The 27,500-nt window shown below is 43.6% G+C and overlaps 1 protein-coding gene and 1 long non-coding RNA gene across 7 annotated transcripts in view; one reads left to right on the top strand and one right to left on the bottom strand.

Annotated features, from left to right (window-relative positions):
• LOC127915537 (1-phosphatidylinositol 4,5-bisphosphate phosphodiesterase beta-3-like) overlaps nt 1–27,500 on the bottom strand; it is a 157,136-nt gene that overhangs the window by 7,798 nt on the left and 121,838 nt on the right. The window contains exons 21-29 of the mRNA XM_052495711.1: nt 26,239–26,338; nt 23,185–23,289; nt 19,959–20,053; nt 19,609–19,702; nt 8,562–8,597; nt 8,132–8,241; nt 7,872–7,981; nt 6,242–6,401; nt 4,736–4,812 (exon numbers count right to left, since the gene is read on the bottom strand). Coding sequence (XP_052351671.1) covers nt 4,736–4,812; nt 6,242–6,401; nt 7,872–7,981; nt 8,132–8,241; nt 8,562–8,597; nt 19,609–19,702; nt 19,959–20,053; nt 23,185–23,289; nt 26,239–26,338 — 887 coding nt within the window. The remainder of the gene's footprint in view (nt 1–4,735; nt 4,813–6,241; nt 6,402–7,871; nt 7,982–8,131; nt 8,242–8,561; nt 8,598–19,608; nt 19,703–19,958; nt 20,054–23,184; nt 23,290–26,238; nt 26,339–27,500) is intronic.
• LOC127916309 (uncharacterized) lies at nt 5,065–6,230 on the top strand. 6 transcript variants are annotated; one of them, XR_008094317.1, is made up of 3 exons: nt 5,065–5,109; nt 6,069–6,137; nt 6,182–6,230. It is a non-coding gene; the product is annotated as an uncharacterized LOC127916309 (long non-coding RNA). The 6 variants fall into 6 exon arrangements; XR_008094315.1 differs by lacking the exon at nt 5,065–5,109 and adding an exon at nt 5,228–5,280; XR_008094316.1 differs by lacking the exon at nt 5,065–5,109 and adding an exon at nt 5,468–5,512.

Below are 27,500 nucleotides of genomic sequence, written 5' to 3'. Positions count from 1 at the left end.
AACCAGATCATCAACAACAACGTTATAACCAGATCAACAACAACAACAACAATGTTATAACCAGATCATCAACAACAACGTTATAACCAGATCATCAACAACAACAACGTTATAACCAGATCATCAACAACAACAACAACAACAACAACAACGTTATAACCAGATCATCAACAACAACAACAACAACAACAACAACGTTATAACCAGATCATCAACAACAACAACGTTATAACCAGATCATCAACAACAACAACGTTATAACCAGATCATCAACAACAACAACAACATTATAACCAGATCATCAACAACAACAACAACGTTATAACCAGATCAACAACAACAACAACGTTATAACCAGATCAACAACATCGTTATAACCAGATCAACAACATCGGTATAACCAGATCAACAACATCGGTATAACCAGATCAACAACAACAACGTTATAACCAGATCATCAACAACAACAACAACGTTATAACCAGATCATCAACAACAACAACAACGTTATAACCAGATCAACAACAACAACAACAACGTTATAACCAGATCATCAACAACAACAACGTTATAACCAGATCAACAACAACAACAACGTTATAACCAGATCATCAACAACAACAACGTTATAACCAGATCATCAACAACAACAACGTTATAACCAGATCAACAACAACAACAACAACGTTATAACCAGATCATCAACAACAACAACAACAACGTTATAACCAGATCATCAACAACAACAACGTTATAACCAGATCATCAACAACAACAACGTTATAACCAGATCATCAACAACAACAACAACAACGTTATAACCAGATCATCAACAACAACAACGTTATAACCAGATCATCAACAACAACAACAACGTTATAACCAGATCAACAACAACAACAACAACGTTATAACCAGATCATCAACAACAACAACGTTATAACCAGATCATCAACAACAACAACAACAACGTTATAACCAGATCATCAACAACAACAACAACGTTATAACCAGATCAACAACAACAACAACAACGTTATAACCAGATCATCAACAACAACAACGTTATAACCAGATCATCAACAACAACAACAACAACGTTATAACCAGATCATCATCAACAACAACAACGTTATAACCAGATCATCAACAACAACAACAACGTTATAACCAGATCATCAACAACAACAACGTTATAACCAGATCATCAACAACAACAACAACAACGTTATAACCAGATCATCAACAACAACGTTATAACCAGATCAACAACAACAACAACAACAACGTTATAACCAGATCATCAACAACAACAACAACATTATAACCAGATCATCAACAACAACAACAACAACAACGTTATAACCAGATCATCAACAACAACGTTATAACCAGATCATCAACAACAACAACAACAACAACGTTATAACCAGATCAACAACAACAACAACAACGTTATAACCAGATCATCAACAACAACAACAACAACAACGTTATAACCAGATCATCAACAACAACAACAATGTTATAACCAGATCATCAACAACAACAACAACGTTATAACCAGATCATCAACAACAACGTTATAACCAGATCAACAACAACAACAACAATGTTATAACCAGATCATCAACAACAACAACAACAACGTTATAACCAGATCAACAACAACAACAACGTTATAACCAGATCATCAACAACAACAACGTTATAACCAGATCATCAACAACAACAACGTTATAACCAGATCATCAACAACAACAACGTTATAACCAGATCAACAACAACAACAACAACAACGTTATAACCAGATCAACAACAACAACAACAACGTTATAACCAGATCATCAACAACAACAACGTTATAACCAGATCATCAACAACAACAACATTATAACCAGATCATCAACAACAACAACAACAACAACGTTATAACCAGATCATCAACAACAACAACGTTATAACCAGATCAACAACAACAACAACATTATAACCAGATCATCAACAACAACAACAACAACAACGTTATAACCAGATCATCAACAACAACAACAACAACATTATAACCAGATCATCAACAACAACAACAACAACAACGTTATAACCAGATCAACAACAACAACAACGTTATAACCAGATCATCAACAACAACAACAACATTATAACCAGATCATCAACAACAACAACAACAACAACGTTATAACCAGATCAACAACAACAACAACAACGTTATAACCAGATCAACAACAACAACAACGTTATAACCAGATCAATAACAACAACAACAACCAGATCATCAACAACCAGATCAACATCGGTATAACCAGATCAACAACAGTATAACCAGATCAACAACAACAACAACAACGTTATAACCAGATCAACAACATCAGTATAACCAGATCAACAACAGTATAACCAGATCAACAACGTTATAACCAGATCAACAACATCGGTATAACCAGATCAACAACATCGGTATAACCAGATCAACAACATCGGTATAACCAGATCAACAACAACAGTATAACCAGATCAACAACAACAGTATAACCAGATCAACAACAACAGTATAACCAGATCAACAACAACAGTATAACCAGATCAACAACAACGGTATAACCAGATCAACAACAACGTTACAACCAGATCAACAACAACGGTATAACCAGATCAACAACAACAGTATAACCAGATCAACAACATCGGTATAACCAGATCAACAACAACGTTACAACCAGATCAACAACAACGGTATAACCAGATCAACAACAACAGTATAACCAGATCAACAACATCGGTATAACCAGATCAACAACAACGTTATAACCAGATCAACAACAACAGTATAACCAGATCAACAACATCGGTATAACCAGATCAACAACATCGGTATAACCAGATCAACAACAACAGTATAACCAGATCAACAACATCGGTATAACCAGATCAACAACATCGGTATAACCAGATCAACAACATCGGTATAACCAGATCAACAACATCGGTATAACCAGATCAACAACATCGGTATAACCAGATCAACAACATCGATAACCAGATCAACAACATTTCAAGAAGGACAGTAGGGCACCTTTAAACCTTAAAAGTAGAAGACAGCTTGCGATTGTATCAGACCAGGAAGTGATTCCATCAGAATAACTGACTAGGTACATTGTGAGTAATACAGTTTTTATGACAGCTGATATGTGGTCAGAGTTCTGGTACAAATGTCATCATCTAGGTGGTGGACGAGGCCAGATTCCTCCTTACTATGCAAGTGCTTTGAGGGATGGAAAAGCTCTCCGATGAATCCAATAAATTATTATTAGAAATGATCAGAAAACAGTATTTTACAAATCAAATCAAATCTTATTGGTCACATGGTGAGCAGATGTTATTGGTCACATGGTTAGCAGATGTTATTGGTCACATGGTTAGCAGATGTTATTGGTCACATGGTTCGCAGATGTTATTGGTCACATGGTTAGCAGATGTTATTATACACATGGTTAGCAGATGTTATTATACACATGGTTAGCAGATGTTATTATACACATGGTTAGCAGATGTTATTATACACATGGTTAGCAGATGTTATTATACACATGGTTAGCAGATGTTATTATACACATGGTTAGCAGATGTTATTATACACATGGTTAGCAGATGTTATTATACACATGGTTAGCAGATGTTATTGGTCACATACACATGGTTAGCAGATGTTATTGCAGGTGTAGTGAAATGTTTGTGCTTCTAGCTCCAACAGTGCGGTAATATCTAAAAAATCACGACAATACATACACATCTAAAGTCAAAAGAATGGAATTAAGAAAAATATAAATATTAGGATGAGAATTCTCTCACAGAATAACTTCAGGTCCTGAAAGGTGTCCTAGAGAATAACTTCAGGTCCTGAAAGGTGTCCTAGAGAATAAATTCAGGTCCTGAAAGGTGTCCTAGAGAATAACGTCAGGTCCTGAAAGGTGTCCTAGAGAATAACTTCAGGTCCTGAAAGGTGTCCTACAGAATAACGTCAGGTCCTGAAAGGTGTCCTACAGAATAACGTCAGGTCCTGAAAGGTGTCCTACAGAATAACTTCAGGTCCTGAAAGGTGTCCTAGAGAATAACGTCAGGTCCTGAAAGGTGTCCTAGAGAATAACTTCAGGTCCTGAAAGGTGTCCTAGAGAATAACTTCAGGTCCTGAAAGGTGTCCTAGAGAATAAATTCAGGTCCTGAAAGGTGTCCTAGAGAATAACTTCAGGTCCTGAAAGGTGTCCTAGAGAATAACTTCAGGTCCTGAAAGGTGTCCTAGAGAATAAATTCAGGTCCTGAAAGGTGTCCTAGAGAATAACTTCAGGACCTGAAAGGTGTCCTAGAGAATAACTTCAGGCCCTGAAAGGTGTCCTAGAGAATAACTTCAGGTCCTGAAAGGTGTCCTAGAGAATAAATTCAGGTCCTGAAAGGTGTCCTAGAGAATAACGTCAGGTCCTGAAAGGTGTCCTAGAGAATAACTTCAGGTCCTGAAAGGTGTCCTACAGAATAACGTCAGGTCCTGAAAGGTGTCCTACAGAATAACGTCAGGTCCTGAAAGGTGTCCTACAGAATAACGTCAGGTCCTGAAAGGTGTCCTAGAGAATAACTTCAGGTCCTGAAAGGTGTCCTAGAGAATAACTTCAGGTCCTGAAAGGTGTGCTCTAACAGTGGGTTTAAATTGGTAGAACCATCTTACCTAGCACAGATGTCCTTGAGGTTTTTCAGTTGAGCCGGCTGGCATTCCTGGGCCGTCTCCTCCAGTTTCCGAGACAGCTGGGGCACATAGATAGAGGGCTGAGAGAGTGTGACCACTCGTAGGTGTGTGTGTGTGTACCTCTTGTAGGTGTGTGTGTGCCTCTTGTAGGTGTGTGTGTGCCTCTTGTAGGTGTGTGTGTGTGTGTGTGTGTGTGTACCTCTTGTAGGTGTGTGTGTACCTCTTGTAGGTGTGTGTGTGTGTGTACCTCTTGTAGGTGTGTGTGTGTACCTCTTGTAGGTGTGTGTGTGTGTACCTCTTGTAGGTGTGTGTGTGTGTGTGTACCTCTTGTAGGTGTGTGTGTGTACCTCTTGTAGGTGTGTGTATGTGTGTGTACCTATTGTAGATGTGTGTGTGTACCTCTTGTAGATGTGTGTACCTCTTGTAGGTGTGTGTGTGTGTACCTCTTGTAGGTGTGTGTGTGTGTGTACCTCTTGTAGGTGTGTGTGTGTGTACCTCTTGTAGGTGTGTGTGTGTACCTCTTGTAGGTGTGTGTGTACCTCTTTAGGTGTGTGTGTACCTCTTGTAGGTGTGTGTACCTCTTGTAGGTGTGTGTGTACCTCTTGTAGGTGTGTGTGTACCTCTTGTAGGTGTGTGTGTACCTCTTGTAGGTGTGTGTGTACCTCTTGTAGGTGTGTGTGTACCTCTTGTAGGTGTGTGTGTACCTCTTGTAGGTGTGTGTGTGTACCTCTTGTAGGTGTGTGTGTGTACCTCTTGTAGGTGTGTGTGTACCTCTTGTAGGTGTGTGTGTGTACCTCTTGTAGGTGTGTGTGTACCTCTTGTAGGTGTGTGTGTACCTCTTGTAGGTGTGTGTGTACCTCTTGTAGGTGTGTGTGTGTGTGTGTACCTCTTGTAGGTGTGTGTACCTCTTGTAGGTGTGTGTGTGTGTACCTCTTGTAGGTGTGTGTGTGTGTGTACCTCTTGTAGGTGTGTGTGTGTGTGTGTGTGTACCTCTTGTAGGTGTGTGTGTGTGTACCTCTTGTAGGTGTGTGTGTACCTCTTGTAGGTGTGTGTGTACCTCTTGTAGGTGTGTGTGTGTACCTCTTGTAGGTGTGTGTGTACCTCTTGTAGGTGTGTGTGTGTACCTCTTGTAGGTGTGTGTGTACCTCTTGTAGGTGTGTGTGTACCTCTTGTAGGTGTGTGTGTGTGTACCTCTTGTAGGTGTGTGTGTGTACCTCTTGTAGGTGTGTGTGTGTACCTCTTGTAGGTGTGTGTGTGTACCTCTTGTAGGTGTGTGTGTGTACCTCTTGTAGGTGTGTGTATGTACCTCTTGTAGGTGTGTGTGTGTGTACCTCTTGTAGGTGTGTGTGTACCTCCTGTAGGTGTGTGTGTGTACCTCTTGTAGGTGTGTGTGTATACCTCTTGTAGGTGTGTGTGTACCTCTTGTAGGTGTGTGTGTGTACCTCTTGTAGGTGTGTGTGTGTACCTCTTGTAGGTGTGTGTGTGTACCTCTTGTAGGTGTGTGTGTCTCTTCTTTCTCTCCAGTGAGTGTTGTTCTTGTCGTAGTTTGAGAAGCTCCTCCATCTGCCACTCCCTGAGCTGCACTGTCTGTTTCTGTAGCTCCGCCTCCAACGCTGTCAGCTGCCTCTGCACCGGCTCTGCTGACTGCCTGACACACACACACACACACACACACACACACACACACACACACACACACACACACACACACACACACACACACACACACACACACACACACACACACACACACACACACACACACACACACACACACACACACTCCCAGGTCAATAGAAACTCTCTGCAAAATGTCTTCTATTTGGAGTAAACTTTTTGTTTTTGTTTTTGCAAAACGATTTGCTACAATGTCTAGCCAATGAATACAGCCCTGAGTTGATGGATTGTTTGGAATGTCTCCCCCTCCTCTTCATCCCCCTCCCTGCCCCTCTTCATCCCCCATCCTGCCCCTCTTCATCCCCCATCCTGCCCCTCTTCATCCCCCATCCTGCCCCTCTTCATCCCCCACCCTGCCCCTCTTCATCCCCCACCCTGCCCCTCTTCATCCCCCACCCTGCCCCTCTTCATCCCCCATCCTGCCCCTCTTCATCCCCCATCCTGCCCCTCTTCATCCCCCACCCTGCCCCTCTTCATCCCCCATCCTGCCCCTCTTCATCCCCCATCCTGCCCCTCTTCATCCCCCATCCTGCCCCTCTTCATCCCCCACCCTGCCCCTCTTCATCCCCCACCCTGCCTCTCTTCATCCCCCCCCTGCCCCTCTTCATCCCCCATCCTGCCCCTCTTCATCCCCCACCCTGCCCCTCTTCATCCCCCATCCTGCACCTCTTCATCCCCCATCCTGCCCCTCTTCATCCCCCACCCTGCCCCTCTTCATCCCCCATCCTGCCCCTCTTCATCCCCCACCCTGCCCCTCTTCATCCCCCATCCCACCCCTCTTCATCCCCCATCCTGCCCCTCTTCATCCCCCATCCTGCCCCTCTTCATCCCCCACCCTGCCCCTCTTCATCCCCCATCCTGCCCCTCTTCATCCCCCACCCTGCCCCTCTTCATCCCCCTCCCTGCCCCTCTTCATCCCCCACCCTGCCCCTCTTCATCCCCCATCCTGCCCCTCTTCATCCCCCACCCTGCCCCTCTTCATCCCCCACCCTGCCTCTCTTCATCCCCCCCTGCCCCTCTTCATCCCCCTCCCTGCCCCTCTTCATCCCCCATCCTGCCCCTCTTCATCCCCCACCCTGCCCCTCTTCATCCCCCACCCTGCCTCTCTTCATCCCCCCTGCCCCTCTTCATCCCCCATCCTGCCCCTCTTCATCCCCCATCCTGCCCCTCTTCATCCCCCATACTGTCCCCCTCTTCATCCCCCATCCTGCCCCTCTTCATCCCCCATCCCTGCCCCTCTTCATCCCCCATCCTGCCCCTCTTCATCCCCCATCCTGCCCCTCTTCATCCCCCACCCTGCCCCTCTTCATCCCCCATCCCCACCCTGCCTCTCTTCATCCCCCACCCTGCCCCTCTTCATCCCCCATCCTGCCCCTCTTCATCCCCCATCCTGCCCCTCTTCATCCCCCATACTGTTCCCCTCTTCATCCCTCCATCTTACTTCTTCTTCATGCTGGATTTCAGGTGTTTCTCCATCTGACTGCGTTGTTTCTGTGTGTCAGAGTGGAGCTGGCTAAAGCGACTCTTCTGTTCTTTACTCAGGGACCATACCTGTTAACACACACACACGTCTAAATGTTCGATAATCACAAGCCGTATTTCTTACCGATGAATAAATATATTATTGTTGTTCGTTGGTAAGATCTCTGCCAGTTACTATTTCCAATGGGAGACGGAGGTGAGAGTGATTCTCAGTCTAACCTTCTTCAGGTGTTTCTTACGGAGCTCTTGGAGTTCTTTACACTGTTTGTTAAACAGCTTCAGATATGACCTCTGCTGTTTCAGCTCTTCAATAGACTGAGCCTGGAGATCTGAGAGAGGTGGAGAGACATCGGGGAAGAGGGAGAGAAATGGGGGAAGAGGGAGAGAAATGGGGGAAGGGGGAGAGAATGGGGGGAAGGGGGAGAGAATGGGGGGAAGGGGGAGAGAAAGGGGGGAAGAGGGAGAGAAATGGGGAAGGGGAGAGAATGGGGGAAGGGGGAGAGAAAGGGGGGAAGGGGGAGAGAATGGGGGGAAGGGGGAGAGAAAGGGGGAAGGGGGAGAGAGCGAGAGAGAGAAACAGTGGAATTATCTGATCGATTTGGCCTCCCACCACATGATGGCGATAGTGAGTGGAACGGGGTGTACTTACTTGTCAGGACTATTGCAATAAGATCCTCTTTCTGGCCTGAAACATGGAGACAGGGACATGACATGACTGGTATGTTCATCACACAGCACGGTAACATGACTGGTATGTTTATCACACAGCACGGTAACTAGTATGTATATCACACAGCACGGTAACTAGTATGTATATCACACAGCACGGTAACATGACTAGTATGTATATCACACAGCACGGCAACATGACTGGTATGTATATCACACAGCACGGTAACTAGTATGTATATCAAACAGCACGGTAACATGACTGGTATGTATATCACACAGCACGGTAACTAGTATGTATATCACACAGCACGGTAACATGACTAGTATGTATATCACACAGCATGGTAACATGACTGGTATGTTTATCACACAGCACGGTAACTAGTATGTATATCACACAGCACGGTAACTAGTATGTATATCACACAGCACGGCAACATGACTAGTATGTATATCACACAGCACGGTAACATGACTGGTATGTTTATCACACAGCACGGTAACTAGTATGTATATCACACAGCACGGTAACTAGTATGTATATCACACAGCACGGCAACATGACTGGTATGTATATCACACAGCACGGCAACATGACTGGTATGTATATCACACAGCAGCATGGTAACATGACTAGTATGTATATCACACAGCACGGTAACATGACTAGTATGTATATCACACAGCACGGTAACTAGTATGTATATCACACAGCACGGTAACATGACTAGTATGTATATCACACAGCACGGTAACTAGTATGTATATCACACAGCACGGTAACTAGTATGTATATCACACAGCACGGTAACATGACTAGTATGTATATCACACAGCACGGTAACATGACTGGTATGTTTATCACACAGCACGGTAACTAGTATGTATATCACACAGCACGGTAACATAACTGGTATGTTCATCACACAGCACGGTAACATGACTGGTATGTTTATCACACAGCACGGTAACTAGTATGTATATCACACAGCACGGTAACTAGTATGTATATCACACAGCACGGTAACATGACTGGTATGTTTATCACACAGCACGGTAACTAGTATGTATATCACACAGCACGGTAACTAGTATGTATATCACACAGCACGGTAACATGACTGGTATGTTTATCACACAGCACGGTAACTAGTATGTATATCACACAGCACGGTAACATGACTAGTATGTATATCACACAGCACGGTAACTAGTATGTATATCACACAGCACGGCAACATGACTGGTATGTATATCACACAGCACGGTAACTAGTATGTATATCACACAGCACGGTAACTAGTATGTATATCACACAGCACGGTAACATGACTAGTATGTATATCACACAGCATGGTAACTAGTATGTATATCACACAGCACGGTAACTAGTATGTATATCACACAGCACGGCAACATGACTGGTATGTATATCACACAGCACGGTAACTAGTATGTATATCACACAGCACGGTAACTAGTATGTATATCACACAGCACGGTAACATGACTAGTATGTATATCACAGAGCATGGTAACTAGTATGTATATCACACAGCATGGTAACTAGTATGTATATCACACAGCACGGTAACTAGTATGTATATCACACAGCATGGTAACATGACTAGTATGTATATCACACAGCATGGTAACTAGTATGTATATCACACAGCATGGTAACATGACTAGTATGTATATCACACAGCACGGTAACTAGTATGTATATCACACAGCACGGTAACTAGTATGTATATCACACAGCACGGTAACATGACTAGTATGTATATCACACAGCATGGTAACATGACTAGTATGTATATCACACAGCACGGTAACTAGTATGTATATCACACAGCACGGTAACTAGTATGTATATCACACAGCACGGTAACATGACTAGTATGTATATCACACAGCATGGTAACATGACTAGTATGTATATCACACAGCACGGTAACCAGTATGTATATCACACAGCACGGTAACTAGTATGTATATCACACAGCACGGTAACATGACTAGTATGTATATCACACAGCATGGTAACATGACTAGTATGTATATCACACAGCACGGTAACTAGTATGTATATCACACAGAACGGTAACATGACTAGTATGTATATCACACAGCACGGTAACTAGTATGTAACTAGTATGTATATCACACAGCATGGTAACATAACTAGTATGTATATCACACAGCACGGTAACTAGTATGTATATCACACAGCATGGTAACATGACTAGTATGTATATCACACAGCATGGTAACTAGTATGTTCATCACACAGCACGGCAACATGACTAGTATGTATATCACACAGCACGGTAACATGACTAGTATGTATATCACACAGCACGGTAACTAGTATGTTCATCACACAGCACGGCAACATGACTAGTATGTATATCACACAGCACGGTAACATGACTAGTATGTATATCACACAGCACGGTAACTAGTATGTATATCACACAGCACGGTAACTAGTATGTATATCACACAGCACGGTAACTAGTTTGTATATCACACAGCATGGTAACATGACTAGTATGTATATCACACAGCACGGTAACATGACTAGTATGTATATCACACAGCACGGTAACATGACTAGTATGTATATCACACAGCACGGTAACTAGTATGTATATCACACAGCACGGTAACATGACTGGTATGTATATCACACAGCACGGTAACTAGTATGTATATCACACAGCACGGTAACTAGTATGTATATCACACAGCACGGTAACATGACTGGTATGTATATCACACAGCACGGTAACTAGTATGTATATCACACAGCATGGTAACTAGTATGTATATCACACAGCATGGTAACTAGTATGTATATCACACAGCACGGTAACATGACTAGTATGTATATCACACAGCATGGTAACATGACTGGTATGTATATCACACAGCACGGTAACATGACTAGTATGTATATCACACAGCACGGTAACTAGTATGTATATCACACAGCACGGTAACTAGTATGTATATCACACAGCACGGTAACATGACTAGTATGTATATCACACAGCATGGTAACATGACTAGTATGTATATCACACAGCACGGTAACTAGTATGTATATCACACAGCACGGTAACTAGTATGTATATCACACAGCACGGTAAATGACTAGTATGTATATCACACAGCATGGTAACATGACTAGTATGTATATCACACAGCACGGTAACCAGTATGTATATCACACAGCACGGTAACTAGTATGTATATCACACAGCACGGTAACATGACTAGTATGTATATCACACAGCATGGTAACATGACTAGTATGTATATCACACAGCACGGTAACTAGTATGTATATCACACAGAACGGTAACATGACTAGTATGTATATCACACAGCACGGTAACTAGTATGTATATCACACAGCATGGTAACATAACTAGTATGTATATCACACAGCACGGTAACTAGTATGTATATCACACAGCATGGTAACATGACTAGTATGTATATCACACAGCATGGTAACTAGTATGTTCATCACACAGCACGGCAACATGACTAGTATGTATATCACACAGCACGGTAACATGACTAGTATGTATATCACACAGCACGGTAACTAGTATGTTCATCACACAGCACGGCAACATGACTAGTATGTATATCACACAGCACGGTAACATGACTAGTATGTATATCACACAGCACGGTAACTAGTATGTATATCACACAGCACGGTAACTAGTATGTATATCACACAGCACGGTAACTAGTATGTATATCACACAGCACGGTAACATGACTAGTATGTATATCACACAGCATGGTAACATGACTAGTATGTATATCACACAGCACGGTAACTAGTATGTATGTATATCACACAGCACGGTAACATGACTAGTATGTATATCACACAGCACGGTAACATGACTAGTATGTATATCACACAGCACGGTAACATGACTAGTATGTATATCACACAGCACGGTAACTAGTATGTATATCACACAGCACGGTAACTAGTATGTATATCACACAGCACGGTAACTAGTATGTATATCACACAGCACGGTAACTAGTATGTATCATCACACAGCACGGTAACTAGTATGTATATCACACAGCACGGTAACTAGTATGTATATCACACAGCACGGTAACTAGTATGTTCATCACACAGCACGGTAACTGGTATGTATATCACACAGCACGGTAACTAGTATGTATATCACACAGCACGGTAACTAGTATGTATATCACACAGCACGGTAACATGACTAGTATGTATATCACACAGCACGGTAACATGACTAGTATGTATATCACACAGCACGGTAACTAGTATGTATATCACACAGCACGGTAACATGACTAGTATGTATATCACACAGCACGGTAACATGACTAGTATGTATATCACACAGCATTTAACATGACTAGTATGTATATCACACAGCACGGTAACATGACTAGTATGTATATCACACAGCACCTGGTAACATGACTAGTATGTATATCACACAGCACGTGTAACAGACTAGTATGTATATCACACAGAGTATATCACACAGCACGGTAACATGACTAGTATGTATATCACACAGCACGGTAACTAGTATGTATATCACACAGCACGGTAACTAGTATGTATATCACACAGCACGGTAACATGACTAGTATGTATATCACACAGCACGGTAACTAGTATGTATATCACACAGCACGGTAACTAGTATGTATATCACACAGCACGGTAACATGACTAGTATGTATATCACACAGCACGGTAACTAGTATGTATATCACACAGCACGGCAACATGACTGGTATGTTTATCACACAGCACGGTAACATGACTAGGTATGTATATCACACAGCACGGTAAGATAGTATGTATATCACACAGCACGGTAACATGACTGGTATGTATATCACACAGCACGGTAACAACTAGTATGTATATCACACAGCACGGTAACATGACTAGTATGTATATCACACAGCACGGTAACATGACTAGTATGTATATCACACAGCACGGCAACATGACTGGTATGTATATCACACAGCACGGTAACTAGTATGTATATCACACAGCACGGTAACATGACTAGTATGTATATCACACAGCACGGACTAACATAGTAACATGACTAGTATGTATATCACACAGCACGGTAACTAGTATGTATATCACACAGCACGGTAACATGAGTGGTTGTATATCACACAGCATGGTAACATGACTAGTATGTATATCACACAGCACGGTAACGCGTGTATATCACACAGCACTAACTAGTATGTATATCACACAGCACGGTAACAGTGAACTGATATCACACAGCACGGTAACTTTACCTAGTATGTATATCACACAGCACGGTAACATGAGCCATATGGGTATGTAGTATGTATATCACACAGCACGGTAACATACTGGTATGTATATCACACAGCACGGTAACTAGTATGTATATCACACAGCACGTGGTGGGTGGTATATCACACAGCACGGTAACTGTATGTATATCACACAGCACGGTAACTAGTATGTATATCACACAGCATGGTAACTAGTATGTATATCACACAGCATGGTAACTAGTATGTATATCACACAGCACGGTAACATGACTAGTATGTATATCACACAGCATGGTAACATGACTGGTATGTATATCACACAGCACGGTAACTGGTATGTATATCACACAGCACGGTAACATGACTAGTATGTATATCACACAGCATGGTAACATGACTGGTATGTATATCACACAGCACGGTAACATGACTAGTATGTATATCACACAGCACGGTAACTAGTATGTATATCACACAGCACGGTAACATGACTAGTATGTATATCACACAGCACGGTAACATGACTAGTATGTATATCACACAGCACGGTAACATGACTAGTATGTATATCACACAGCACGGTAACATGACTAGTATGTATATCACACAGCATGGTAACATGACTAGTATGTATATCACACAGCACGGTAACTAGTATGTATATCACACAGCACGGTAACATGACTAGTATGTATATCACACAGCACGGTAACATGACTAGTATGTATATCACACAGCATGGTAACATGACTAGTATGTATATCACACAGCACGGTAACTAGTATGTATATCACACAGCATGGTAACATGACTAGTATGTATATCACACAGCACGGTAACATGACTAGTATGTATATCACACAGCACGGTAACATGACTAGTATGTATATCACACAGCACGGTAACATGACTGGTATGTATATCACACAGCATGGTAACATGACTAGTATGTATATCACACAGCACGGTAACATGACTAGTATGTATATCACACAGCATGGTAACATGACTAGTATGTATATCACACAGCACGGTAACTAGTATGTATATCACACAGCACGGTAACTAGTATGTATATCACACAGCACGGTAACTAGTATGTATATCACACAGCACGGTAACTAGTATGTATATCACACAGCACGGTAACATGACTAGTATGTATATCACACAGCATGGTAACATGACTAGTATGTATATCACACAGCACGGTAACTAGTATGTATATCACACAGCACGATAACATGACTGGTATGTATATCACACAGCACGGTAACATGACTAGTATGTATATCACACAGCACGGTAACTAGTATGTGTATCACACAGCATGGTAACATGACTAGTATGTATATCACACAGCATGGTAACATGACTAGTATGTATATCACACAGCACGGTAACATGACTAGTATGTATATCACACAGCACGGTAACATGACTAGTATGTATATCACACAGCACGGTAACTAGTATGTATATCACACAGCATGGTAACATGACTAGTATGTATATCACACAGCACGATAACTAGTATGTATATCACACAGCACGGCAACATGACTAGTATGTATATCACACAGCACGGTAACATGACTAGTATGTATATCACACAGCACGGTAACATGACTAGTATGTATATCACACAGCATGGTAACATGACTAGTATGTATATCACACAGCACGGTAACATGACTAGTATGTATATCACACAGCATGGTAACTAGTATGTATATCACACAGCACGATGACATGACTGGTATGTATATCACACAGCACGGTAACATGACTAGTATGTATATCACACAGCACGGTAACTAGTATGTATATCACACAGCACGGTAACATGACTAGTATGTATATCACACAGCACGGTAACTAGTATGTATATCACACAGCACGGTAACTAGTATGTATATCACACAGCACGGTAACATGACTAGTATGTATATCACACAGCACGGTAACATGACTAGTATGTATATCACACAGCACGGTAACATGACTAGTATGTATATCACACAGCATGGTAACATGACTAGTATGTATATCACACAGCACGGTAACATGACTAGTATGTATATCACACAGCACGGCAACATGACTAGTATGTATATCACACAGCACGGTAACATGACTAGTATGTATATCACACAGCACGGTAACATGACTAGTATGTATATCACACAGCACGGTAACTAGTATGTATATCACACAGCACGGTAACATGACTAGTATGTATATCACACAGCACGGTAACATGACTAGTATGTATATCACACAGCACGGTAACATGACTAGTATGTATATCACACAGCACGGTAACATGACTAGTATGTATATCACACAGCACGGTAACTAGTATGTATATCACACAGCACGGTAACATGACTAGTATGTATATCACACAGCACGGTAACTAGTATGTATATCACACAGCACGGTAACTAGTATGTATATCACACAGCACGGTAACTAGTATGTATATCACACAGCACGGTAACTAGTATGTATATCACACAGCACGGTAACTAGTATGTATATCACACAGCACGGTAACTAGTATGTACATCACACAGCACGGTAACTGGTATGTATATCACACAGCACGGTAACTGGTATGTATATCACACAGCACGGTAACTAGTATGTATATCACACAGCACGGTAACTAGTATGTATATCACACAGCACGGTAACTAGTATGTATATCACACAGCACGGTAACTAGTATGTATATCACACAGCACGGTAACTGGTATGTATATCACACAGCACGGTAACTGGTATGTTCATCACACAGCACGGTAACTAGTATGTATATCACACAGCACGGTAACTGGTATGTATATCACACAGCACGGTAACTAGTATGTATATCACACAGCACGGTAACTGGTATGTATATCACACAGCACGGTAACTAGTATGTATCATCACACAGCACGGTAACTAGTATGTATATCACACAGCACGGTAACTGGTATGTATATCACACAGCACGGTAACTAGTATGTATATCACACAGCACGGTAACTAGTATGTATATCACACAGCACGGTAACTGGTATGTATATCACACAGCACGGTAACTGGTATGTATATCACACAGCACGGTAACTAGTATGTATATCACACAGCACGGTAACTAGTATGTATATCACACAGCATGGTAACATGACTAGTATGTATATCACACAGCACGGTAACATGACTAGTATGTATATCACACAGCACGGTAACATGACTAGTATGTATATCACACAGCACGGTAACATGACTAGTATGTATATCACACAGCACGGTAACATGACTAGTATGTATATCACACAGCACGGTAACATGACTAGTATGTATATCACACAGCACGGTAACTAGTATGTATATCACACAGCACGGTAACTAGTATGTATATCACACAGCACGGTAACATGACTAGTATGTATATCACACAGCACGGTAACATGACTAGTATGTATATCACACAGCACGGTAACTAGTATGTATATCACACAGCACGGTAACATGACTAATATGTATATCACACAGCACGGTAACATGACTAGTATGTATATCACACAGCACAGTAACATGACTAGTATGTATATCACACAGCACGGTAACATGACTAGTATGTATATCACACAGCACGGTAACATGACTAGTATGTATATCACACAGCACGGTAACATGACTAGTATGTATATCACACAGCACGGTAACATGACTAGTATGTATATCACACAGCACGGTAACATGACTAGTATGTATATCACACAGCACGGTAACTAGTATGTACATCACACAGCATGGTAACATGACTAGTATGTATATCACACAGCACGGTAACTAGTATGTATATCACACAGCACGGTAACTAGTATGTATATCACACAGCACGGTAACTAGTATGTATATCACACAGCACGGTAACTAGTATGTATATCACACAGCACGGTAACTAGTATGTATATCACACAGCACGGTAACTAGTATGTACATCACACAGCACGGTAACTGGTATGTATATCACACAGCACGGTAACTGGTATGTATATCACACAGCACGGTATGTATATCACACAGCACGGTAACTAGTATGTATATCACACAGCACGGTAACTAGTATGTATATCACACAGCACGGTAACTAGTATGTATATCACACAGCACGGTAACTGGTATGTATATCACACAGCACGGTAACTGGTATGTTCATCACACAGCACGGTAACTAGTATGTATATCACACAGCACGGTAACTGGTATGTATATCACACAGCACGGTAACTAGTATGTATATCACACAGCACGGTAACTGGTATGTATATCACACAGCACGGTAACTAGTATGTTCATCACACAGCACGGTAACTAGTATGTATATCACACAGCACGGTAACTGGTATGTATATCACACAGCACGGTAACTAGTATGTATATCACACAGCACGGTAACTAGTATGTATATCACACAGCACGGTAACTGACTAGTATGTATATCACACAGCACGGTAACTGGTATGTATATCACACAGCACGGTAACTAGTATGTATATCACACAGCACGGTAACTAGTATGTATATCACACAGCATGGTAACATGACTAGTATGTATATCACACAGCACGGTAACATGACTAGTATGTATATCACACAGCACGGTAACATGACTAGTATGTATATCACACAGCACGGTAACATGACTAGTATGTATATCACACAGCACGGTAACATGACTAGTATGTATATCACACAGCACGGTAACATGACTAGTATGTATATCACACAGCACGGTAACTAGTATGTATATCACACAGCACGGTAACTAGTATGTATATCACACAGCACGGTAACATGACTAGTATGTATATCACACAGCACGGTAACTAGTATGTATATCACACAGCACGGTAACATGACTAGTATGTATATCACACAGCACGGTAACTAGTATGTATATCACACAGCACGGTAACATGACTAGTATGTATATCACACAGCACGGTAACTAGTATGTATATCACACAGCACGGTAACTAGTATGTATATCACACAGCACGGTAACATGACTAGTATGTATATCACACAGCACGGTAACTAGTATGTATATCACACAGCACGGTAACATGACTAGTATGTATATCACACAGCATGGTAACATGACTAGTATGTATATCACACAGCACGGTAACATGACTAGTATGTATATCACACAGCACGGTAACATGACTAGTATGTATATCACACAGCACGGTAACATGACTAGTATGTATATCACACAGCACGGTAACATGACTAGTATGTATATCACACAGCACGGTAACATGACTAGTATGTATATCACACAGCACGGTAACTAGTATGTATATCACACAGCACGGTAACTAGTATGTATATCACACAGCACGGTAAGGGGAAATAATTGTATGTAAATATCAAGAGACACATTGAATTGAAGTGGCTGGTGGGCGGAGACCTAGGTAGACTAGTATGTATATCACACAGCATCGTAACATAGCTGGAATGGAATCAACAGGACGGTATCCGTCTGATGTATGATATATCACGCCTCCTCCCACCAGCCTCCTCTGTAACAACGTAGCCCTACCTGGACCAGGTGAGCTGGTGAGGTCAACGATGTCATCGACGGGGCGGGGACGGGATGGAGGGGGAGGGGATCTTCACAAGAGGGGCGTCACCTTCCAAATCCGGCCCTCCCTCCTTTGGCTGCTCAAAAACACTCTACACACACACACACACGGTTAACCAGGGCAACATAACCTAAGCCTTATAATGGATGGTGGTCTAGCCTTATTCCTAGACCGCTTACTTGATAAGGAAACCAAACATGTACTTTTGGAAATCTGGGTGACCTCTTTAAACTTGTAACTTAGGTAGTGGGGGCTGGTGTTCATAGTAATGGTTGTGAATGGACAGAGGGGGAAAGCAGCAAGCTGTCTCTCTCTGCCTGTCAGTGTGTGAGCGTCTGTGTCCTCACCTCACCGTTGTCCTCCATTAGAGACGCCAGCTGTCTGTCTCTCTGGACCAGGAGACTGTAATGTTTCATGGGGTTGGTCAAGGCTTCTGCATACTCTATAACACACGTTTCATTGGGTTGGTTAAGGCTTCTGCATACTCTAACATGTTTCATGGGGTTGGTTAAGGCTTCTGCATACTCTGTAACACACGTTTCATGGGGTTGGTTAAGGCTTCTGCATACTCTAACACGTTTCATGGGGTTGGTTAAGGCTTCTGCATACTCTAACACGTTTCATGGGGTTGGTTAAGGCTTCTGCATACTCTAACACGTTTCATGGGGTTGGTTAAGGCTTCTGCATACTCTGACATGTTTCATGGGGTTGGTTAAGGCTTCTGCATACTCTAACACGTTTCATGGGGTTGGTTAAGGCTTCTGCATACTCTAACACGTTTCATGGGGTTTGTTAAGGCTTCTGCATACTCTAACATGTTTCATGGGGTTGGTTAAGGCTTCTGCATACTCTAACATGTTTCATGGGGTTGGTTAAGGCTTCTGCATACTCTAACATGTTTCATGGGGTTGGTTAAGGCTTCTGCATACTCTAACACGTTTCATGGGGTTGGTTAAGGCTTCTGCATACTCTGTAACACATGTTTCATGGGGTTGGTTAAGGCTTCTGCATACTCTAACACGTTTCATGGGGTTGGTTAAGGCTTCTGCATACTCTAACACGTTTCATGAGGTTGGTTAAGGCTTCTGCATACTCTATAACACATGTTTCATGGGGTTGGTTAAGGCTTCTGCATACTCTAACACGTTTCATGAGGTTGGTTAAGGCTTCTGCATACTCTATAACACACGTTTCATGGGGTTGGTTAAGGCTTCTGCATACTCTGTAACACACGTTTCATGGGGTTGGTTAAGGCTTCTGCATACTCTAACATGTTTCATGGGGTTGGTTAAGGCTTCTGCATACTCTGTAACACACGTTTCATGGGGTTGGTTAAGGCTTCTGCATACTCTAACATGTTTCATGGGGTTGGTTAAGGCTTCTGCATACTCTAACATGTTTCATGGGGTTGGTTAAGGCTTCTGCATACTCTAACACGTTTCATGGGGTTGGTTAAGGCTTCTGCATACTCTAACGCGTTTCATGGGGTTGGTTAAGGCTTCTGCATACTCTAACATGTTTCATGGGGTTGGTTAAGGCTTCTGCATACTCTAACATGTTTCATGGGGTTGGTTAAGGCTTCTGCATACTCTAACACGTTTCATGAGGTTGGTTAAGGCTTCTGCATACTCTATAACACATGTTTCATGGGGTTGGTTAAGGCTTCTGCATACTCTAACACGTTTCATGGGGTTGGTTAAGGCTTCTGCATACTCTAACATGTTTCATGGGGTTGGTTAAGGCTTCTGCATACTCTGTAACACATGTTTCATGGGGTTGGTTAAGGCTTCTGCATACTCTAACACGTTTCATGGGGTTGGTTAAGGCTTCTGCATACTCTAACACGTTTCATGGGGTTGGTTAAGGCTTCTGCATACTCTAACACGTTTCATGGGGTTGGTTAAGGCTTCTGCATACTCTGTAACACATGTTTCATGGGGTTGGTTAAGGCTTCTGCATACTCTAACATGTTTCATGGGGTTGGTTAAGGCTTCTGCATACTCTAACATGTTTCATGGGGTTGGTTAAGGCTTCTGCATACTCTGTAACACATGTTTCATGGGGTTGGTTAAGGCTTCTGCATACTCTGTAACACACGTTTCATGGGGTTGGTTAAGGCTTCTGCATACTCTGTAACACATGTTTCATGGGGTTGGTTAAGGCTTCTGCATACTCTGTAACACACGTTTCATGGGGTTGGTTAAGGCTTCTGCATACTCTAACACGTTTCATGGGGTTGGTTAAGGCTTCTGCATACTCTGTAACACATGTTTCATGGGGTTGGTTAAGGCTTCTGCATACTCTAACATGTTTCATGGGGTTGGTTAAGGCTTCTGCATACTCTAACATGTTTCATGGGGTTGGTTAAGGCTTCTGCATACTCTGACATGTTTCATGGGGTTGGTTAAGGCTTCTGCATACTCTATAACACACGTTTCATGGGGTTGGTTAAGGCTTCTGCATACTCTGTAACACACAAGGAGCAATGTGCCTGGTACACACACACACATTTGTAGTTGCATTTAAGTGCAGGAAATTATGTCAAAGTAATTTCCTTAGTAGGTGAACGAGTTCTCCCAGTAAAAATGTAGTATTTTCCATAACTGGGGCGTATTCATGACATTTTCCAACGGAAACCGCTAACTGATCACCATTTCATCACCAAACGGAATGACAACGGAGAGGGACCAACCTGAACTCTTCCAACAGAAACTCTTTCCGTTACAAATCGTCGTAATGAACACACATACTTGGTGTTAATCCCAGGGGATTATGGGTAGTGTGGTCCCAGGGGATTATGGGGTAGTGTGGTCTCAGGAGGTTATGGATAGTGCTGTCCCTGGGGATTATGGGTAGTGTGGTCCCCGGGGATTATGGGTAGTGTGATCCCAGAGGATTATGGGTAGTGTAGTCCCTGGGGATTATGGGTAGTGTGGTCCCAGGGGATTATGGGTAGTGTGGTCCCAGGGGATTATGGGTAGTGTAGTCCCTGGGGATTATGGGTAGTGTGGTCTCGGGAGGTTATGGGTAGTGGGGTCCCAGGAGGTTATAGATAGTGTAGTTTCACCCTGGTGTCCTTTAAGAATGTAGTCCTAAAGGATTATGGGTAGTTTAGTCCTAAAGGATTATGGGTAGTTTAGTCCTAAAGGGTTATGGGTAGTTTAGTCCTAGAGGGTTATGGGTAGTTTAGTCCTAGAGGGTTATGGGTAGTTTAGTCCTAGAGGGTTATGGGTAGTTTAGTCCTAAAGGGTTATGGGTAGTTTAGTCCTAGAGGGTTATGGGTAGTTTAGTCCTAAAGGGTTATGGGTAGTTTATTCCTAGAGGGTTATGGTTAGGTTAGTCCTAAAGGGTTATGGGTAGTTTATTCCTAAAGGGTTATGGGTAGGTTAGTCCTAAAGGGTTATGGTTAGGTTAGTCCTAAAGGGTTATGGTTAGGTTAGTCCTAAAGGGTTATGGTTAGGTTAGTCCTAAAGGGTTATGGGTAGGTTAGTCCTAAAGGGTTACGGTTAGGTTAGTCCTAAAGGGTTATGGGTAGTTTATTCCTAAAGGGTTATGGGTAGTGTATTTTCTTACCCTGGTGTTCATTAGGAACGTAGTCTTGAGCCTCGGTGTAGACCAGGAGGGAGGGCAGCATCAGAGGTTGATTCATCTCGTTCTTCAGGCTGATGTAGTGGTAACCTACAACACACACACACACACACACACACATACACATACACACACACACACACACACACACACACACACACACACACACACACACACACACACACACACACACACACACACGATTTTAAAAAACACACACGTTCAAAGATCCCAAGAAAACAACAGAGGTGATTCACCATTATGATAATAGATTGAGGAGGACCGAGCACGCCCGCTTTCTCATCAACGGGGCTGTAGTGGAGCAGGTTGAGAGCTTTAAGTTCCTCGGCGTCCACATCGCCAACAAACTAACATGGTCCCAAACACACCAAGACAGTTGTGAAGAGGGCACGACAAAATCTATTCCCCCTCAGGGGACTGAAAAGATTTGGCATGGGTCCTCAGATCCTCAAAAAGTTTTACAGCTGCACCATCGAGAGCATTCTGACGGGTTGCATCACTTCCTGGTATGGCAACTGATCGGCCTCTGACGGCAAGGCACTACAGAGGGTAGTGAGTACGGCCCAGAACATCACTGGGGCCAAGCTTCCTGCCATTCAGGACCTCTATACCAGGTGGTGTCAGAGGAAGGCCCTAAAAATGGCAAAGACTCCAGCCACCCTAGTCATAGACTGTTCTCTCTGCTACCGCACGGCAAGCGGTACCTTAGCGCCAAGTATAGGTCCAAGAGACTTCTAAACAGCTTCTACCCCCCAAGCCATAAGACTCCTGAACATGCAATCAAATGGCTACCCAGACTATTTGCATTGCCCCCCACCAACCACCAAGCTGCTGCTATTCTCTGTTATTATCTATGCATAGCCACTTTAATAAATCTACCTACATGTACATAATTACCTCAACACCGGTGCCCTTGCACATTGACACATTGACTCTGTACTGGTACCCCCTGTTTATAGTCTCCACCTTGACTCTGTACCGGTACCCCCTGTATATAGCCTCCACATTGACACATTGACTCTGTACCGGTACCCCCTGTTTATAGTCTCCACCTTGACTCTGTACCGGTACCCCCTGTATATAGCCTCCACATTGACTCTGTACCGGTTCCGCCTGTCTATAGCCTCCACATTGACTCTGTACCGGTACCCCCTGTCTATAGCCCCCACATTGACTCTGTACCAGTACCCCCTGTCTATAGCCCCCACATTGACTCTGTACCGGTACCCCCTGTATATAGCCTCCACATTGACTCTGTACCGGTACACCCTGTATATAGCCTCCACATTGACTCTGTACCGGTACCCCCTGTATATAGCCTCCACATTGACTCTGTACCGGTTCCGCCTGTCTATAGCCTCCACATTGACTCTGTACCGGTACCCCCTGTATATAGCCTCCACATTGACTCTGTCCCGGTACCCCCTGTATATAGCCTCCACATTGACTCTGTACCGGTACCCGCTGTATATAGCCTCCACATTGACTCTGTACCGGTACCCCCTGTCTATAGCCCCCACATTGACTCCGTACCGGTACCCCCTGTATATAACCTCCACATTGACTCTGTACCGGTACCCCCTGTATATAGCCTCCACATTGACTCTGTACCGGTACCCCCTGTATATAGCCTCCACATTGACTCTGTACCGGTACCCCCTGTATATAGCCTCCACATTGACTCTGTACCGGTACCCCCTGTATATAACCTCCACACTGACTCTGTACCAGAACCCCCTGTATATAACCTCCACATTGACTCTGTACCGGTACCCCCTGTATATAGCCTCCACATTGACTCTGTACCGGTACCCCTGTATATAGCCTCCACATTGACTCTGTACCGGTACCCCCTGTATATAGCCTCCACATTGACTCTGTACCAGAACCCCCTGTATATAACCTCCACATTGACTCTGTACCGGTACCCCCTGTATATAGCCTCCACATTGACTCTGTACCAGTACCCCCTGTATATAGCCTCCACATTGACTCTGTACCGGTACCCCCTGTATATAGCCTCCACATTGACTCTGTACCGGTACCCCCTGTATATAGCCTCCACATTGACTCTGTACCGGTACCCCCTGTATATAGCCTCCACATTGACTCTGTACCGGTACCCACTGTATATAGCCTCCACATTGACTCTGTACTGGCACCCCCTGTATATAGCCTCCACATTGACTCTGTACCAGTACCCCCTGTATATAGCCTCCACATTGACTCTGTACCGGTACCCCCTGTATATAGCCTCCACATTGACTCTGTACCGGTACCCCCTGTATATAACCTCCACATTGACTCTGTACCGGTACCACCTGTATATAGCCTCCACATTGACTCTGTACCGGTACCCCCTGTATATAGCCTCCACATTGACTCTGTACCGGTACCCCCTGTATATAGCCTCCACACTGACTCTGTACCGGTACCCCTGTATATAGCCTCCACATTGACTCTGTACCAGTACCCCTGTATATAGCCTCCACATTGACTCTGTACCGGTACCCCCTGTATATAGCCTCCACATTGACTCTGTACCGGTACCCCCTGTATATAGCCTCCACACTGACTCTGTACCGGTACCCCCTGTATATAGCCTCCACATTGACTCTGTACCGGTACCCCCTGTATATAGCCTCCACATTGACTCTGTATCGGTACACCCTGTATATAACCTCCACATTGACTCTGTACCAGTACCCCCTGTATATAGCCTCCACATTGACTCTGTACCGGTACCCCCTGTATATCGCCCCGCTATTGTCATTTCCTGCTACTCTTTAATCATTTGTTATTCCTACCTCTTACTTTTTTAAGGCATTTTCTTTAAACTGCATTGTTGGTTAAGGGCTTGTAAAGTAAGCATTTCACTGTAATGTCTACTACACCTGTTATATTCGGCGCATGTGACAAATACAATTAGATTTTAAAACAAAATATTGCAAATGAATCCCCATGGTAACAGATTACAATAAGTCTGAATGCCTGAATCCAGCCGTACTGAGTACTGACCGGGGCGGATAGTTGACACAGGACAGATCCGATGTCCCAGAAACTTCCCATTCTCCTCAAACACAGCAATCCTCAAAGAGGCCAAGGTGGGGAGGACCACCTAGAGAAGAGGAGGGAAGTAGAGAGATTATCAGGACAATCCTCAGAGACACCAGGGTGGGGAGGACCACCTAGAGAAGAGGAGGGAAGTAGAGAGATTATCAGGACAATCCTCAGAGACACCAGGGTGGAGAGGACCACCTAGAGAAGAGGAGGGAAGTAGAGAGATTATCAGGACAATCCTCAGAGACACCAGGGTGGGGAGGACCACCTAGAGAAGAGGAGGGAAGTAGAGAGATTATCAGAGAGGACCACCCAGAGAGGACCACCCAGAGAGGACCACCCAGAGAGGACCACCCAGAGAGGTGGAGAGAACCACCTAGAGAGGACCACCTAGAGAGGACCACCTAGAGAGGAGGAGAGGCCCACCTAGAGAGGAGGAGAGGACCACCTAGAGAGGAGGAGAGGACCACCTAGAGAGGACCACCTGGAGAGGAGGAGAGGACCACCTCGAGAGGACCATCTAGAGAGGACAACCTAGAGAGGACCACCTAGAGAGGACCACCTAGAGAGGACCACCTAGAGAGGAGGAGAGGACCACCTAGAGAGGAGAGGACCACCTAGAGAGGAGAGGACCACCTAGAGAGGAGGAGAGGACCACCTAGAGAGGAGGAGAGGACCACCTAGAGAGGAAAGGACCACCTAGAGAGGAGGAGAGGACCACCTAGAGAGGAGGAGGGACCACCTAGAGAGGAGGAGAGGACCACCTAGAGAGGAGGAGAGGACCACCTAGAGAGGAGGAGAGGACCACCTAGAGAGGAGGAGAGGACCACCTAGAGAGGACAACCTAGAGGAGGAGAGGACCACCTAGAGAGGACAACCTAGAGGAGGAGAGGACCACCTAGAGAGGAGGAGAGGACCACCTAGAGAGGAGGAGAGGACCACCTAGAGAGGAGAGGACCACCTAGAGAGGAGGAGAGGACCACCTAGAGAGGAGGAGAGGACCACCTAGAGAGGAGGAGAGGACCACCTAGAGAGGAGAGGACCACCTAGAGAGGACCACCTAGAGAGGACCACCTAGAGAGGAGGAGAGGACCACCTAGAGAGGAGAGGACCACCTAGAGAGGAGGAGAGGACCACCTAGAGAGGAGGAGAGGACCACCTAGAGAGGAGAGGACCACCTAGAGAGGAGGAGAGGACCACCTAGAGAGGACCACCTGGAG

The sequence above is a fragment of the Oncorhynchus keta genome, chromosome 35 (genome assembly GCF_023373465.1).
Source record: "Oncorhynchus keta strain PuntledgeMale-10-30-2019 chromosome 35, Oket_V2, whole genome shotgun sequence".
Taxonomy (NCBI): domain Eukaryota; kingdom Metazoa; phylum Chordata; class Actinopteri; order Salmoniformes; family Salmonidae; genus Oncorhynchus; species Oncorhynchus keta.
Note: the sequence above shows the minus strand (reverse complement) of the source record. Positions and strands in the feature narration are given on the sequence as shown.